General features: G+C 51.6%; 1 protein-coding gene across 1 annotated transcript; it reads right to left on the minus strand.

Moving 5' to 3' along the window:
• Positions 1–9185: 9185 nt before the first annotated feature.
• On the minus strand, positions 9186–17307 carry KRT8 (keratin 8; the record flags this gene model as incomplete). Its single annotated transcript, NM_001260545.1, is given in 8 exon segments — positions 9186–9572; positions 10393–10451; positions 10611–10831; positions 11392–11682; positions 12200–12295; positions 12765–12825; positions 13761–13969; positions 16928–17307. Coding segments are annotated over 8 exon segments (1452 nt in total). The 3' UTR covers positions 9186–9381.
• Between the last annotated feature and the right edge of the window lie 207 nt (positions 17308–17514).

Consider the following 17514-nt stretch of genomic DNA (forward strand, 5'->3'; position numbering starts at 1 on the left):
CCCACACCTCTGAGACAAGCTGATGTGCTCAGTCTTAGGATTTGCTTCAGCTGGGAATAACAAAGAAAAAAAAAAAAAAAACAGTGGCTCAATCCAGAATTTATCTCTCAATTCCCAGACAGAAATAGTCTGTCCAAGGCCAGTATGGCACTGCTTTATGGAAGGGACCCAGATCCCACCTCTTTCTTGCTCGGCCAAGGGTGACTTCCATTCACCAGGTCACTCATGGTCCAACATGGCTACTAAACTTTGGCCATTATGCATGCATTCCTGCCAGCAGAAAGGAGGGGGTGAAAGAAGCAGTTCACGCTTCCTCTCCCTTTAAGGACACTTCTTTTTTTTTTTTTTTTTTTTGAGACAGAGTTTTGCTCTTGTTGCCCAGGCTGAAGTGCAATGGCATAATCTCGTCTCACCGCAAATTCCACCTCCCAGGTTGAAGCGATTCCTCTGCCTCAGCCTCCCGAGTAGCTGGGATTACAGGCATGTGCCACCATGCCCAGCTAATTTTGTATTTTTAGTAGAAACGGGGTTTCTCCATGTTGGTCACACTGGTCTCAAACTCCCGACCTCAGGTGATCCACCCACCTCAGCCTCTCGAAATGCTGGGATTATAGGCGTGAACCACTGCACCCGGCCTAAGGACACTTCTTAGACCCTGTACCCTCCACTTCTACTTCTGTCCCTTCAAAACATGGCCATAGCTTAAGCATAAACAATGCAGGAAAATGTCTTTATTCCAGGTAGCCGTATGCCCAAATAAAAAACAGGGTTCTAATTACTGAGGAAAAGGGGAGAACAGGTACTGGGGGACCACCAGGGTTCAATGTCTCACTAAATCCCCAGAGTCCATCATGCACACTCTTCCTCACCTTGCCGTATTCCAAACACCCAGTCCTTCCTCCGTCCTGTGCTTGAGACAAGGCCTGGTTCATCCTAAATGCCCAATGTTTGCTGAATGACTGAACAAATGAAATTGACTTTTCTGGAATATGTACTGTTTTCCCAGATCAGCTAGAAAGAGTTTGAGGACAAGGATCCTGTGTTATATATCTTTGTATTCACCTCTGCCACCATCCTCCCCAGCTCCCAGGCACACACTCTAGACATGTCGCAAGCCAAGTTCTGCCCTAACTCTGCTCTGCTCACCCCTTCCTCAGGCACCTAAAGAGTGTCAGTTGCTGTCATGGGCTGGGTGTGGTCCAGAATCTCTTCAAGGCCACTTTTTGGGGAAATACTTTCAAAGATCAATCCACCAGCTGTTTCTGAACTAGGTCTGAGCAAATTAATATATCTCCACAAAAGGAAAGAGTTTAAAATGGTTAAAATTGCAGAAAAAGAAATAGATGGCTGGCCAGGCATGGTGGCTTACACCTGTAATCCCAGCACTTTAGGAGACTGAGGCGGGCAGATCATGAGGTCAGGAAATTGAGATCATCCTGGCCAACATGGTGAAACCCCATCTCTACTAAAAATACAAAAATTAGCCGGGTATGGTGGCGGGTGCCTGTAATCCCAGCTACTCAGGAAGCTGAGGCCAGACAATCACTTGAAGCCAGGAGGCGGAGCTTGCAGTGAGCCGAGATCATGCCACTACACTCCAGCCTGGCAACAAAGTGAGACTCTGTCTCAAAAAAAAAAAACAAAAAAACAAAAAAAAACTTATCAAACTCCCAAATTGTTTGGGTGGGTCGCAGTGGCTCACACCTGTACTCTCAACACTTTGGGAGGCCAAGGTGTCTGATCGTGAGGTCAGGAGTTCAAGACCAGCCTGGCCAACATAATGAAACCCCATCTCTACTAAAAATACAAAACTTAGCCGGGCATGGTGGCACGGGCCTGTAGCCCCAGCTACTCAGGAGGCTGAGGCAGGAGAACCACTTGAAGACAGGAGGTGGAGGTTGCAGTGAGCCGAGATCATGCCATTGCACTCCAGCTTGGGCGACAGAGTGAGACTTTGTCTCAAAAAAAATAAAAAAGATGGCCATCAATATGGAAATGGTTCATTCCTTTTTATTTGATAATTTTTATTTACCACCTACTATGTGCCTGGCACTCTGCTAAGCACTGAAGAATCAGTGGAGAACCAGGCAGACATGATGTGGTCCCTGCCCCCATGGAGCTTACAGTGTATGGGTAAGGCTGATATTAATAAAATACCTCTGCAGATGAATGAGTGACTGTAACTTACAAGGAGAAAATACAGGGTACCTTGGGAACTTATCATAGAAACACGCCACTCAGTTTGTGATGTCTAGAAGACTTTCTTGTCTTGTGGTGTCAGAGGACTTTTTGTCTTGTCTTGTGGTGTCAGAAGACTTTCTTGGGGAAGCTGCGTTTGAGCGGAGAGCTTGGAGCTTGGGAGTGACTAGGAAGGGCAGGGTGTTCCAAACAGGGAACCAGCCATGCAATGCCCTGAGCGGATGCAAATTCCATGTGGGCTACGCCCTGAAAAGCCTGCACCACTGCATCAGAGAGCAAGGGACAGAGTGGCCAGGATGAGGCCTCAGAGGAGGAAAAGTAGGCACAGCCTGTGAGCCAAAACAAGATTTAGGGCTTTATTCTGGGTGTCAAAAATAAAGGGTTTTGTCATCATTCTGAGCAAACTATCACAAGGACAGAAAACCAAACACCGCATGTTCTCACTTATAGGTGGGGATTGAACAATGAGAACACCTGGACACAGGGTGGGGCACATCACACATAGGTGGGGCCTGTGGGGGGGTGGGGGGAGGGGGAGGGATAGCATTAGGAGATATACCTAATGTAAATGACGAGTTAACGGATGGAGCACACCAACATGGCACATGTATACATATGTAACAAACCTGCGCGTTGTGCACATGTAACCTGGAACTTAAAGTATAATAAAAAATAAAGAAAAGAAAAAAATAAAAAATAAAATAAAAATAAAGGGTTTTCCATATAAGGAAGTAACTGAATCTGATTCATATTTTTGAGAATGCACTCTGATTTTGGGGGCAGTGAACTATTCTGTATGGTGAGGTAACGGTGGCTACATGGCCCCCATAGAATGTCCACACTAAGAGTTAACCTCAATGTAAACTATGAACTGTGGGTGATAATGATGTGTCAATGTAGGTTCATCAGTCGTAACAAATGTAGCCCTCTGGTGTGGGATGCAGGTGTAGGGGCAGAATGTATAGGAGAACCCTCTACCTCCTGCTCAATTTTGCTATGATCCTAAAACTGCTCTTTTTTTTTTTTTTTTTTTTTTTTTGAGATGCAGTCTCGCTCTGTCGCCCAGGCTGGAGTGCAGTGGCCGGATCTCAGCTCACTGCAAGCTCCGCCTCCCTGGTTCACTTCATTCACCTGCCTCAGCTTCCCAAGTAACTGGGACTACAGGCGCCCACCACCTCGCCTGGCTAATTTTTGCACTTTTAGTAGAGACAGGCTTTCACCGTGTTAGCCAGGATGGTCTTGATCTCCTGACCTCGTGATCTGTCCGCCTAGGCCTCCCAAAGTGCTGGGATTACAGGAATAAGCCACCATGCCCGGCTAAAACTGTTCCTAAAAAATAAGTCTACTAAAAAAAAGTAGGCCGGGCGCGGTGGCTCAAGCCTGTAATCCCAGCACTTTGGGAGGCCGAGACGGGCGGATCACGAGGTCAGGAGATCGAGACCATCCTGGCTAACACGGTGAAACCCCGTCTCTAATAAAAAATACAAAAAAAAAACTAGCCGGGCGAGGTGGCGGGTGCCTGTAGTCCCAGCTACTCGGGAGGCTGAGGCAGGAGAATGGCGTGAACCCGGGAGGCGGAGCTTGCAGTGAGCTGAGATCTGGCCATTGCACTCCAGCCTGGGTGACACAGCAAGACTCCGTCTCAAAAAAAAAAAAAAAAAAAAAGTGCACTCTGGCAAGAGGCCCAAGTGAACCTTCTGTGATATAGGAAATGTTCTACATTACAGTTGTGAACATAAGTTAAAGCTCACCAGGCTGTACATTCCCCATTAAAGCACGTTTTGAATTTTATTGTATGTACAATATGCCTTGGCAAGGAGGAAACAAAGGGACCTGTGATTGGCCAAGGCTGGCCCATTGTGAACCCCGTGTGCCTGGACAGGGGTCCTGAGAGCTAAGGAGGAACTGTTCCTGAAAAGAAGTGGGGCGTGGCAGGAGTAGAGGTGGGGGAGTTTTGTGTCACTAGAAGAAGGGGGAAGGGGTCCAGGCTAGACAAAACAACCGTGCCCACCACAATGTGTAAAAGGGCAGCGCGGAGACTGAACTAGGGGGCCACCCACCATGCTGGTCTCCTTCTCTGCCTTCCCTTCCTTGCAGTGGTGCTTCCTCCTCCTTTCCCACCAGGTAAAATCTGTGATCTATAATTACGTAGGGACATGCATGCACACATTTCTATCTATCCTTCACGAAGGGTATGTACTGTTTGCATTGTCACATGCCTTGCTTTAACATTCATGCCTCCATTGCCACCACCTTACACTCAAGTCAGGCTGGTCTTCGGTCCTTAGCCCACCTTCAGATCCCCCTACTACAGGGGAGCTCCTAGACCACCTTAGCCCAGATCACCGGGCAGGCAGAGCAAAACCTTGGAATTAAAATATCTGCAGAAGAGTCCACAAATGCTTGGAAGACTCATCATTTTAATCCGGGGGGGTTGGGTTGGGAGAGGCAGGGTGGAGGGAAGTGGGGGATAGTGCCTGGCTCATCTGGAATAGTCAAACAGGAACCTTCTTCTACACATGGAAATTTTCTAAAAAACTAAAATTCAGTCCCATAAGACATCAAGCTTTTTAAAAAAATGTCTATTAAAATTTAACTGTGCATACATTTTCCTTCAGCAATTCCACTTATAGGAATTATTAAGATATCCTCACCGTTGTCATAGAAAATACTCACCAGTAGAGGACTGGTTAAGTAAATTGTGGCACATCCCAAAGTGGAATATTATGCAGCTGTGAAAAAGAGTGGGGAAGCAACTTAAATGCTGATATGGAAGGAACAGGTATTGAGTGAATGTTAAAGCAAGGCATGTGACAACACATATAGTACAATACCCTTCATGAAGGATACATAGAAATGTATGCATGTATGTCCCTGTGCAACTATATATAATAAATTCTACCTGGAATGAATCACAAGAAACTGGTAGCATTTGCTGTCCTCTGGAAAAGAAACTGAGTGACTGGTGAAGGGTCCTCTTGTACTTTTGAATTATGTATAAAGCCCGGGCGCGTTGGCTCACACCTGTAATCCCAGCACTTTGGGAGGCTGAGGCGGGCAGATCACAAGGTCAGGAGATCAAGACTATCCTGGCTAACGTGGTGAAACCCCGTCTCTACTAAAAAATACAAAAAAAATTAGCCGGATGTGGTGGCGGGCGCCTGTAGTCCCAGCTACTCGGGAGGCTGAGGCAGGAGAACGGCGTGAACCTGGGAGGTGGAGCTTGCAGTGAGCCAAGATCGTGCCACTGCACTCCAGCCTGGGCAACAGAGCGAAGATTCCGTCTCAAAAAAAAAAAAAAAAAAATTATATATAAAATGTATTTGTTACCTATTCAAAAAAAATTGTTGACCGGGTGCAGTGGCTCACCCCTGTAATCCCAGCACTTTGAGAGGCTGAGGCAGATGGATCACTTGAGGTCAGGAGTTCAAGACCAGCCTGGCCAACATGGCAAAATCCTGTCTCTACTAAAAGTACAAAAGTTAGCCAGGAATGGTGGTGCATGCCTATAATCCCAGCTACTTGGGAGGCTGAGGCAGGAGAATCGCTTGAACCTGGGAGGTGGAGGTTGCAGTGAGCTGAGATCAAGCCACTGCACTCCAACCTGAGTGACAGAGCAAAACTCTGTCTCAAAAAAAAAAAAAAAATTCTTGACACTTTTTTTTTTTTTTTTTTTTTTGAGACAGAGTCTCGCTCTGTCGCCCAGGCTGGAGTGCAGTGGCCGGATCTCAGCTCACTGCAAGCTCCGCCTCCCGGGATTACGCCATTCTCCTGCCTCAGCCTCCCGAGTAGCTGGGACTACAGGCGCCCGCCACCGCGCCCGGCTAGTTTTTTGTATTTTTTAGTAGAGACGGGGTTTCACCGTTTTAGCCAGGATGGTCTCGATCTCCTGACCTCATGATCCGCCCGTCTCGGCCTCCCAAAGTGCTGGAATTACAGGCTTGAGCCACCGCGCCCGGCCTCTTGACACTTAAACGTGTTAAAAATCTAGTATTACTGGCCAGGCGCAGTGGCTCATGCCTCTAATCCCAGTGCTTTGGGAGGCCAACGTGGGCAGATTACTTGAGGCCAGGAGTTCAAGACCAGCCTGGCCAACATGGTGAAACTTCATCCCTACTAAAAATACAAAAATTAGCTGGGCATGGTTGTGGGCGCCTGTAATCCCAGACTCGGGAGGCTGAGGCAGGAGAATCGTTTGAACCCAGAAGGCGAAGGCTGCAGTGAGCCGAGATTGTGTCACTGCACTCCAGCCTGGGTGACAGAATGAGACTCTGTCTCTTAAAAAAGGCTGGGCACGGTGGCTCACACCTGTAATCCCAACATTTTGAGAGGCCGAGGTGGGCAGATCACCTGAGGTCAGGAGTTTGAGACCAGCCTGCCCAATATGGCGAAACCCTGTCTCTACTAAAAATACTAAAAAAATTAGCTGGGCGCGGTGGTGGGCACCTGTAATCCCAGCTACTTCGGAGGCTGAGGGAGGAGAATCTCTTGAACCTGGGAGGCGGAGGTTGCAGGGAGCCGAGATCACGCCACTGCACTCCAGCCTGGGTGACAAGAAACTCTGTCACTCAAAAAAAAAAAAAGCTAGGCACAGTGGCTCACACCTGTAATTCCAGCACTTTGTAAGGTCAGGAGATGGAGACTATCCGGTCTAACACAGTGAAACCCCGTCTCTACTAAAAATACAATAAATTAGCCGGGCGTGGTAGCAGGCGCCTATAGTCCCAGCTATTCAGGAGGCTGAGGCTGGAAAATCGCTTGAACCCAGGAGGCAGAGGTTGCAGTGAGCCGAGATTGCGCCACTGCACTCCAGCCTGGGCGACAGAGCAAGACTGTCTCAAAAAATAGAAAAAGAAGAAAGAAAAAAAAAACTAGTATTGTCAAGAGTCAGGACACCATTTACATAAGCTTAGACTGATTCTACCCCCATGAATGGGGTTTTAAGCCCTGCCTCACAGGATCGTTGGAGAGTTGAAATGAGATGACGCACAAGCAGGTGAAGTGGATATTTAAGAAATATCAGCTTCTGTTCTTCCTGAGTTTCCTCATCTAAATGACAGTTGGATTTCCAGCTCTTCTGTCTGTGTAGTTTCTGAAAGATAAATGGGAGGGATGGTGTCCCCTTAATGCTGGGTGACCTTGATCCCATGGTAGATGTACCAGAACCTGGAAGGAGCAAGCAGGGAGGAAGCTCCCTGGAGCCATCCTGCCTTTCCCTGAGCAAACACCCAGGGCGTGGAAACTATCCCTGGAGACTATCTGGCGGGTGGGGAGGGGAGCGGGGGAGCCCTGGCTGCCTCCAGCATGCCTACTTCTGGGAACAGGGGTTGATAAGACAAGTGACTGGCTTCAGGGAGGATTGGGTGGGGCACAATTGAAAATATTGACTTATGGCACCTATGGTAAGAGATCCTTCTCACTGGGTACTATGACTGCCCCGGGCTCTAACACCACCCACCTGATTCTTGCTGAGGGCCAGGCTACACGTGAGCAGAAGGCAGAAGGTTGGTATTGTTTCATGAATTGTTATTTCAGCTATATATATGTATAAATATTTGCAGGTGGTGATAAAATGAATTTCTTACTGTGGGCCTCTGCCAAAATAGAGCCCCTGCTCTGGATAATGGTGCCGTTAATGTGTACTACCAAAGAGTGAGATCCTCTAAGGTGACAGTGTACAGATCCCTGGGCCTGGCCCAGGGGCTGGGTGGGAGGTATTGGCGGTGGGGGGTTCCTGGGCTCAGTCTGGAAGCCCAGCTCCATCGATGTGGGTAGCTAGTGAGGTGCTGTGTGGTAGCTAGGGAGGTGCAGAGATGGGGCCCTCAGAGGGGAGCCCGGGGGCTGGGAAGCTGAGGGCCCAGGGACAGGAGCCCTTTAGAGAGACCCCACAGCAGAGCCAGACAGGAGCTTCCTGCACCAGCCTGTACCCACTCACAGTACCCTCTGCCTGTCTCTGTCTAATCTCCGTTGGTGTTTCAGAAAGTCTGGAAATGCCCCCATCTCAGTCATGCTAAGGGCTTGTGCACTTAGCCCAATGCCAAATGGACAGGGTGGCTGCCTGGAACTCTGTGCTGGTGGCAGTGGAGCAGGACTGTGGGGATGCACTGCTCCACCCAGCTGTGTCCTAACCCCTCCTGCCCTGAACCTTGGAGGTTGTCTCAAGAGTCAGGCAAACCCCTTCACACACTGTGCACACTCATGCACACACAGTATACCCTCCACATGCAAACACAGAATGCACACACACCCTTTATATCATACACACAGCATATAAAAACGATAGGAAAGGGGTGGTGGCTGTGACTGAGTGGAGCGGGGAAGAGCCCACATATCAAAGCCAAGTCCCATATAATCTTAGCTTCTAGAAATTGTGGGTGTGACACACCCAAAGGCTGAGAATAGACTCTGAACCTCTGAGGGGATGGAAAAGCCAGGATGCCTTAGTCCCTGACTGCAAAGATTGAAGGTGATAAAAAGACATGTCTGGCCACAAGGAAAGACCACGTGCCTGGCCGAGGAGGAGTACAAGCCTGAGAGCTGGACAGCTCTGGGTTCCAATGCCAGATCTGCTCGTTTCTAGGTGAACCAACTGCTTGGCTTTTCTGAGCCTGGCTTTCCTTATATGCAAATAGCCCGGATACCAAGGTGTAGGGAAGCACACTAAGCTCTCTGCTGCTAATGTCCTCAAAACTTGCTCTGCCTGCCTCTTAGGCCTTGCTACACAGATCAAATGAACCCTGGTATTTGAAAGCACACTGTAAACCAGAAAGCACTGTGCACAGGTCAGTGACTATTATACAGGTGTACACGTCTATGGCAACGAGCAAGGTTTCAACAAAGGAGCCTCTTTAGGAACAGTTGAGGGGGTCAGACTTTCCCGCTGTACACCCCCTGCTTCCTGGACCCCTCCCTCCCACCTCGGTCGACATCAGATGCACACACAGCAAGGACGGTTGGCAGAGCTAGCTGAGGTTTTATTTTGGACCAAAAAAAGAAGCAATTGAATTGTTTTATAGCTGGAGGCATGGGCAAGGGGGGTCCCCACGTAGTAAACTCCCCTGTGGGTGGGCTGAGGGCCCTCAGGTGGGTCTCCTGCTCCCAGTGGTACCCTACATAGCGGTCTCCCTCCCAGGCTCTGGGGCAGCACAAGAGGGGTAGGCCGGGAGGGGGTGCCGCAGCTGTTCACTTGGGCAGGACGTCAGAGGACTCGGACACCAGCTTCCCATCGCGTGTCTCGATCTTCTTCACAACCACGGCCCTGGAGGAGCTGGTGCGGCTGAAGGAGCTGGAGCCCGCGCCAGAGCCAAAGCTGGAGCCCAGGCCGTAGCTGAGGCCAGGGCTTGTGAGGCCCCCATAGGCCGAGCTCAGACCACCTGGTGAGGGACAGAGGTAGCCACATGAGTACAGAAGCCCACCCTTCGGCAGGTTCCATGCCCCTTCCCCCTGCTCACTCCCAACACATCCCAGGGATGGGAGGCTAGCCCAGCTCTGCCTGACCACTGATCGCATGGTCCACTACTCCAGCACTGTCAGGGAAAACCAGGAGCAGGGTGGGAAACAGCTGCCATATATATAGCTGTGTGACCTTGGACATTTAACTGGACCTCAGCTTCCTCAACTGAGGACATCTACAGGTGTTATATAAAAAATAAATGACAGCCAGGCCCAGTGTCCCATGCCTGTAATCCCAGCACCGATCACAAGGTCAGGAGTTCGACACCAGTCTGCCCTACATAGTGAAACCTTGTCTCTACTAAAAATACAAAAATTAGCCAGGCACGGTGGCATGCGCCTGTAGTCCCAGATACTTGGGAGGCCTGAGGCAGGAGAATTTCTTGGACCCAGGAGGTGGAGGTTACAGTGAGCTGAAATCACGCCACTGCACTCCAGCTTGGGTGACAGAGCAAGACTTCGTTTCAAAAAAAATTAAATTAAATTAAATTAATAAATCACATAAAGCATGTAGTATACTTAGCACAGTGCCCGGCACAGAGCTATCGTTTATTTGGATGCTTTCTAATAGTAACTCTATTACTGGGGTCCTGAGTGTGTGACCCCCACCCTAGGATTCCCCCAAGAACGTGAATGCTCAGGCTGAGGTCACTGTGAGCGACTGAGCACAGCCCCCTCCCTGGAGCTGAGGCCTCCCTGGGCCCTGCCTCCTGCCCTCATCCCAGGGCCCTGGACACCCACCTGCATAGCCGCTAGTGGTCTTCGTATGAATACTCATGTTCTGCATCCCGGACTCCAGCCTGTACCCAGACACAAGGGGTATCAGGACCAACTCCTAGCCCTTCTTGGCCCAGAACAACAGGATCCCAAGTCCCAAGGGGCTTCAGGGGGCTTCCACCCTCCCCACCCCAGGTCACAGGGATACGGAAGTGGGTCTGGTGAGAGGTCCCCACACCCACCGGCTCTCCTCGCCCTCCAGCAGCTTCCTGTAGGTGGCGATCTCAATGTCCAGGGCCAGCTTGACGTTCATCAGCTCCTGGTACTCACGCAGCTGCCGCGCCATGTCTTGCTTGGCCCGCTGCAGGGCGGCCTCCAGCTCGGACAACTTGGCATTGGCATCCTTAATGGCCAGCTCTCCACGCTGCTCGGCATCTGCAATGGCGGCCTCCAGGGAAGCCCTCTGTGGGGTAGGGGACAGGTAAGCAGGTCAGGTTGGGTATGCCTCCCCTGCTCCCACCCTCCCTTACGGTCCTCCCCACCACCACCTAGGCTGACTCCCCCCAGCTCAAATTAAATGAGACTAAGGAAGCAGATCAGAGAGACATGAGCAGCTTCCAGGTGCTTCCCCTCCACACCCTGCTCAGATCTGTGACACTGTAAGGTCCTCCCATCCTAACTGGACTAGATCCCTGGGTTCTAGACTTTCCTTAAAGCAGCAGAGCTCAACCTTACCCTGATACATATGACTGATTAAAAAAAGCAGACTTGGGAGCATGTATCCCGAGCCCCAACATACCTGCCCCAGCCTCCTTTCACCTCTGTCCTGGCCCAAGGGACCTTCCCTGCATCCCTTAGCTTCCCAGAAGCAGACTGAGAAGCTGAACTGTGGCTGCCCCTCCAACTCCCGAATCCTGGTCTAGGATTCCTTCCCCAACTCCCAGAACCCTCACTCTTCCCACATTATCTCCTCTCACCAGGATGTGTCTAAGGATCCCCTCCCACCCCCGGCCCAGCCCATACCTGGCCTTTGAGGCCCTCAATCTCAGCCTGAAGCCGGCTGATGTTCCGGTTCATCTCGGAGATCTCAGTCTTGGTGCGCCGCAGGTCATCCCCGTGCTTCCCAGCCAGGCTCTGCAGCTCCTCATACTTGATCTGGTACATGCTCTCAGCCTCAGCCCGGCTGCGGTTGGCGATCTCCTCGTACTGTGCCTTGACCTCAGCGATGATGCTGTCCATGTCCAGGGAGCGGCTGTTGTCCATGGACAGCACCACAGATGTGTCCGAGATCTGGGACTGCAGCTCCCGGATCTCCTGTGGGGAAGAGGGCAAGTGGTGAGGCCCTGTCTCTGCACACAGGGAGCCCTTTTCCACAACAGCCTTCCTTAGGGGATAAGACAGGGGCAGCAGAGGAGAGGAGCAGGTGGGAGTCAGGGTTAGGGAGAGGGCAAAGTTCCTGAAAAAGGAACTAGGTGCACCAATAGTAGGTGCACAGAGGGATCCAATGCAACTCAAAGATTAGGAACAAGGGCTTTGGGGACAGAGTTGCTGCTGAATCGCCACACCCTATGATGACCTTGGATATGTTATTTCACTTCTCTGAACCCACTTTCTCGTCTGTAAAATGGGGTTGATGACTCAACCCTCATGCGGGGGACAGAACATATAGACCAATACTAGCTGAGCAAATATTGGTGGCTGTAATTAGTCAGCAGTGGACCTTTGTCTTATTAGTGCGCTGGGGGCTGGGAGGAACCTCTCTGGCTGAGTCTCAGGGTGGAGGCGCTGACAAGGCTGGGGGACCCTCAGTCTCCTGCGACCAAGAACATACCTCTTCATACAGCTGCCTGAGGAAGTTGATCTCATCAGTCAGCCCTTCCAAGCGAGACTCCAGCTCTACCTTGTTCATGTAAGCTTCATCCACATCCTGGGGCATGAGACGAGGGGAGCCTGAGCTGGGTTTCCACACCCAACCCCAACCAAGGGGCTCCCAAGGTCCACCCAATGGCCTGGTCACAGGACTTTCTAATTGCCCACTTTGTGGTTTGATCCAGCCCAGCCTCTGCCCATCACTCATGCATTCTCAGCCCACACACCACCTCTGCTTCCTGCAACACACCCTCTTCCACCTCCTTCTCTAGGAAGGCTTCTAGGGTCAGATCTCCAGTTCTACTGCTCTGTTTTCTGAACCGTGTTCCAACATCACTGTCAAGAGTTCTGTCCAAATGCACCTACCACTCTATACTTGTCTACCTTTCTGTGCACCCAAATGTTGAAATAAATGAGTTTGTCCCACTACTTAGGAATATTTAGGCGCAGAACCCAGAAAGCCTCTTAGTCTGAGTCTCCGAGCCCCAGCCTCCAGTGTCCAGATGGGGGAAGGGAGACTCCCTCACCTTCTTGATGAGGACAAATTCATTCTCCATCTCTGTACGTTTATTGATCTCATCCTCATACCTGTGAGGAAAAGACTTAGAATTAGAGGATGAAGGCAAAAGGGAGGTTGCCCTTGGTCTTTTGGGAGACAGGGACGTTGTGAAAATCAGGAAAATTCGCCGGGCGCGGTGGCTCACGCCTGTAATCCCAGCACTTTGGGAGGCCGAGGCGGGCAGATCACAAGGTCAGGAGATCGAGACCACGGTGAAACCCCGTTTCTACTAAAAATACAAAAAATTAGCCGGGCGCGGTGGCGGGCGCCTGTAGTCCCAGCTACTCAGGAGGCTGAGGCAGGAGAATGGCGTGAACCCGGGAGGCGGAGCTTGCAGTGAGCCGAGATTGCGCCACTGCACTCCAGCCTGGGCGACAGAGCGAGACTCTGTCTCAAAAAAAAAAAAAAAGAAAATCAGGAAAATTCAGTTCGCAGAGATGCAGGATATGAGAGGGCTGGTCCTTCTGTCTTCCCCAGCTACCTTCTCACACCCTCACCCCTCCCTCAGCCTGTGGGAAGCAGGAAATCTCTCTCCAAATCCATGAATACACATCGCATTGGACACCTTAAGAGTGTTAACAGCAGGACCTGACATGAGACCTCAAACAGAACTTGCTGGAGTTTGCTAGAGGTCAAGGGTCAAGACTAAAGAGGGGCCAGAATGTACAACAGTGAGGCCCGTAGGCTATCTCTCCCATCTCAGGTTTACCACATAAACGTTGACACATAATTTGTTCTCCAAATCCAGATAGTTGAGACTGAAAGGGGGTGGGTACTATCAACAATTACGCTAGGACCCCGGACATAAATACAGACTGTTCCGAGCAAACCTCATCATGTGGTCACCCTAATTAGATAGGACTGCAATGCCCACAACAGAGGGCCATGGGGACTTGGTCCCAAGGTCCCAAGGGGTGGAGGAGAGACGGTGACTTCAGTTGGGTGGAGAGTGGGAGTTGCTCACTTGTTCTTGAAGTCCTCCACCAGCCCCTGCATGTTGCCAAGCTCTGCCTCCAGCTTCAGCTTCTCCTGGCCCAGAGTCTCCAGCTGCCGCCTAAGGTTGTTGATATAACTCTCGAACATGTTGTCCATGTTGCTCCGAGCCGTCTTCTGCTGCTGCAGGAGGCTCCACTTGGTCTCCAGCATCTTGTTCTGCTGCTCCAGGAACCGTACCTGTATGAAGTAGGAGAGAGCAAAAAGGTGCACATCAGGCCAGGGCTCAAAGTCTGGAGGGAAGCAAGCAGTCTTTTCTCTTAATCCACTCCCCAAGCAGTAACGTCTCCAGGCCCCAGGAACCTGGTTAGCTGTTCTGGAAGGATCACCTATATCCAGGGGTAGAAAGCAAGGCATGATGGTGAGTGAGGTGGGGAGCAATGTCCCTTAGCACTGGGTGGGGGAAAGAGTTAGAAGGAGCCGGTGAGGGAGTTATGCTAAAACTGCATTTGCAAACTAATAGGTCTAATTTCATTTACATAGATTGTATATTACAGATCAATAAAAATGGCCAAGTTTTCTTTCTTTTTTTTTTTTTTTTTTTTTTGAGATGGAGTCTCCCTCTGTTTCCCAGGCTGGAGTGCTGTGGTGCAATCTCGGCTCAATGCAAGCTCCACCTCCCGGGTTCACGCCATTCTCCTGCCTCAGCCTCCCAGGTAGCTGGGACTACAGGCGCCGGTGACCACACCCTGTTAATTTTTTTTTTTGTATTTTTAATAGAGACAGGGTTTCACCGTGTTAGGCAGGATGGTCTCGAACTCCTGACCTTGTGATCTGCCCGCATCAGCCTCCCAAAGTGCTGGGATTACAGATGTGAGCCACCGAGCCCGGTCAAAAATAGCAAACTTTTCTAAAGATGTTAAGATTGATGCCGGGCACGGTGGCTCAAGCCTGTAATCCCAGCACTTTGGGAGGCCGAGACGGGTGGATCACGAGGTCAGGAGATCGAGACCATCCTGGCTAACACAGTGAAACCCCGTCTCTACTAAGAAATACAAAAAACTAGCCGGGCGAGGTGGCGGGCGCCTGTAGTCCCAGCTACTTGGGAGGCTGAGGCAGGAGAATGGCGTGAACCCGGGAGGCGGAGCTTGCAGTGAGCTGAGATCCGGCCACTGCACTCCAGCCTGGGCTACAGAGTGAGACTCCGTCTCAAAAAAAAAAAAAAAAAAAAAAGATTGAAAAATGGGCCAGGCGTGGTGGCTCACGCTTGTAATCCCAGCACTTTGGGTGGCCACAGCATGCTGATTTCTTGAGTTCAAGAGTTCAAGACCAGACTGGCCAACATAGTGAAGCCCTGTCTCTACTAATAATACAAAAATTAACTGGGCGTGGTGGCGCACACCTGTAGTCCCAGCTACTCGGGAGGCTGAGGCAGGAGAATCACTTGAACTAGGGAAGTGGAGTTTGCAGTGAGCTGAGATCATGCCACTGCACTCCAGCCTGGGTGACAGAGTGAGACTCTGTCTCAAAAAAAAACACACACACACACTTTGTAACTCTTTGTAAACTGGAAGGTATTCTTGGAAGACAGAAATCTTTTAAGAGTACAGCCTAGTTCCCTCCACCACTCTCTGCAAATCGCTTTCTTCCCCAGGTCATTCTGTCCCAAAATTATTTAAAAAAAAAAAATAGTGATTATAACATCTTATCCTAATGTAATGTGGGCCAAGCACTGCTGAACTCTTTACATACGTAAGTTTGAATAGGCAAAAACTCTTGGATTTAGGGGCTCTCGTGTTCATTTTATAGATGAGGAAATAAGACTTGGCAAGGGAGTCCATCACCAGGAACCGGCAGAGCATTGCGAACCAAGAATTCAGATTCCAAAGCCTATGCTTAGCTGCTCTCTATAAGGACCCCAGGGCTAGCAAAACGCAGTCAACAAGTCAAGTCCAGGCACTTGGAGCGCCAAGGGCCCCCGACCACAGGGTTCCTGGGGCTCCGGTTCCTCCTGGCTCACTCTGCCCCAGGATTTCCCTCCTCCCGTTCCCACAATGCCTCCCAGGAGCCAGTCAGCGTGAAGGACCCAATCCTCGGGGCCGCCGGGGGCCGGGGGCCCCTAAGGCAGCGGAGTCCCAGGGCTGCAAAACCCGGCCTGGCTCCTGCTGTGTGAACGTGGAGCCAGGCCGCTGGGGCGGAGCAGGGACAAGACGCGAGAAAGGGACACGGGCTGAATGGGCGAGGGGTGTAGGTGGGCGACTGCGTTATCTGAAGCCATAAACTTAACAGGACGTGAACCCCGGGCGGGGCGTCCCACACCCACAGACTTTGAATCCTGGATGGGCTTTCCGAGGCCAGGCCCTGGCGCCTCCTCCACCCCACCCCAGCCCAGCCCAGCCCAGGCCAACACAGCCCAGCCCAGCCCACCCCACCCCAGCCCACTCCCGACGCCGAGCTCCGCCAGGTGGAGTAGCGCATCCCGAGACGGCTGCCAGCAGCCCCTCACCCCGCCCGCGGCCCCGCCCACGCTGCCGGCGCAGAGGTCAGGGTATGACTCATTCTGTGACCCCCGCACTCAAGCCTCCGGGCGCCAAAGGCCTCAATCAATATTTGCCGGTTTGAACCGAGACATCCACTTCCTTCTCCTAGAATGCTAGAATCCCACCAAACGCCTATGGAAAAAAATTTTTAAAAAATCACAAGGCACCACTGGGCAGCCCTTGGGGTAGTGCCGGGTAAAAGGCGAACCTGGAGGAGGGTAGTCCCAGAACAGCTGGGACTGCCGCAGGGTGATAGCTTAAAAGACGGTCAGAACTCGGGTTGGGGTGAGAACAATAACTGCTATTATTTTCTATAATTTAGGGACAGAATGACCTGGGGAAGAACGGGATTTGTAGAGAGGGGTGGTGGGAACTAGGCTGTACCCTTAAGTTGTCTCTCTCTTCCAAGACCCTCCAGTTTAAAAGGGAAGGAGGAAGACCCAGGATTCATCCCGGCTGTCCAGACCCTCTCCCCACCCTCACCCAGCCCAAACCAACGTGCACGGGAGGGGTGAGTCGGAGGCTGGAAGGGAGAGTGTCGCCAGGGCAAGTGAGGCCCAGCAGGACGCCAGTTGGGGGCTGGAGATGTGCACAGGGACCGGGATTACCAGGAGAAAGGGGGCGCGGGCACAATCCGCCACGCAGGGGGGACCCTCACCTTGTCTATGAAGGAGGCAAACTTGTTGTTGAGGGTCTTGATCTGCTCCTTCTCCTGGGTGCGCACGGCCTGGATGTTGGGGTCCACCTCCAGGTTAAGGGGACTCAGCAGGCTCTGGTTGACCGTGACTGCGGTGATGCCTCCCATGCCGCTGGCCCCACCATAGCCGCCGCCCAGGCCACCCCGAAAGCTGCTGCTTCCCACTCGGGAGAAGCTCGAGGAGCTGATGCGAGCACCGGGCCCACTCGTGTAGGAGCGGCTGCTGAAGGCCCGGGGGCCAGAGGTGGACACCTTGTAGGACTTCTGGGTCACCCTGATGGACATGGTGGAGGCAGGAGAGGAGGCAGGCGGGCCAACCAGGAGGAGATCCTAGAAGGAGCGGAGATGAGGAAAGCTCTCAGGAATGGCCTTTTATAAAAGAAAGCCCAGCCCCGGGGGATGGGGGGGAAAGGCCTCGTACCTGAGTGGCTAGGCCCAGAGGGGGCTGGGCCTAACCCGTCACCTGCCACCTCCCGGCAGGACTCAGGTGGGGGCAGCAGAGAGCTGCTGCCACCCAAGGGCCCGCTCCAACCCTGGAGCCCACTCCA

The sequence above is a fragment of the Macaca mulatta genome, chromosome 11 (assembly GCF_049350105.2).
Source record: "Macaca mulatta isolate MMU2019108-1 chromosome 11, T2T-MMU8v2.0, whole genome shotgun sequence".
Classification (NCBI taxonomy): Eukaryota; Metazoa; Chordata; class Mammalia; order Primates; family Cercopithecidae; genus Macaca; species Macaca mulatta.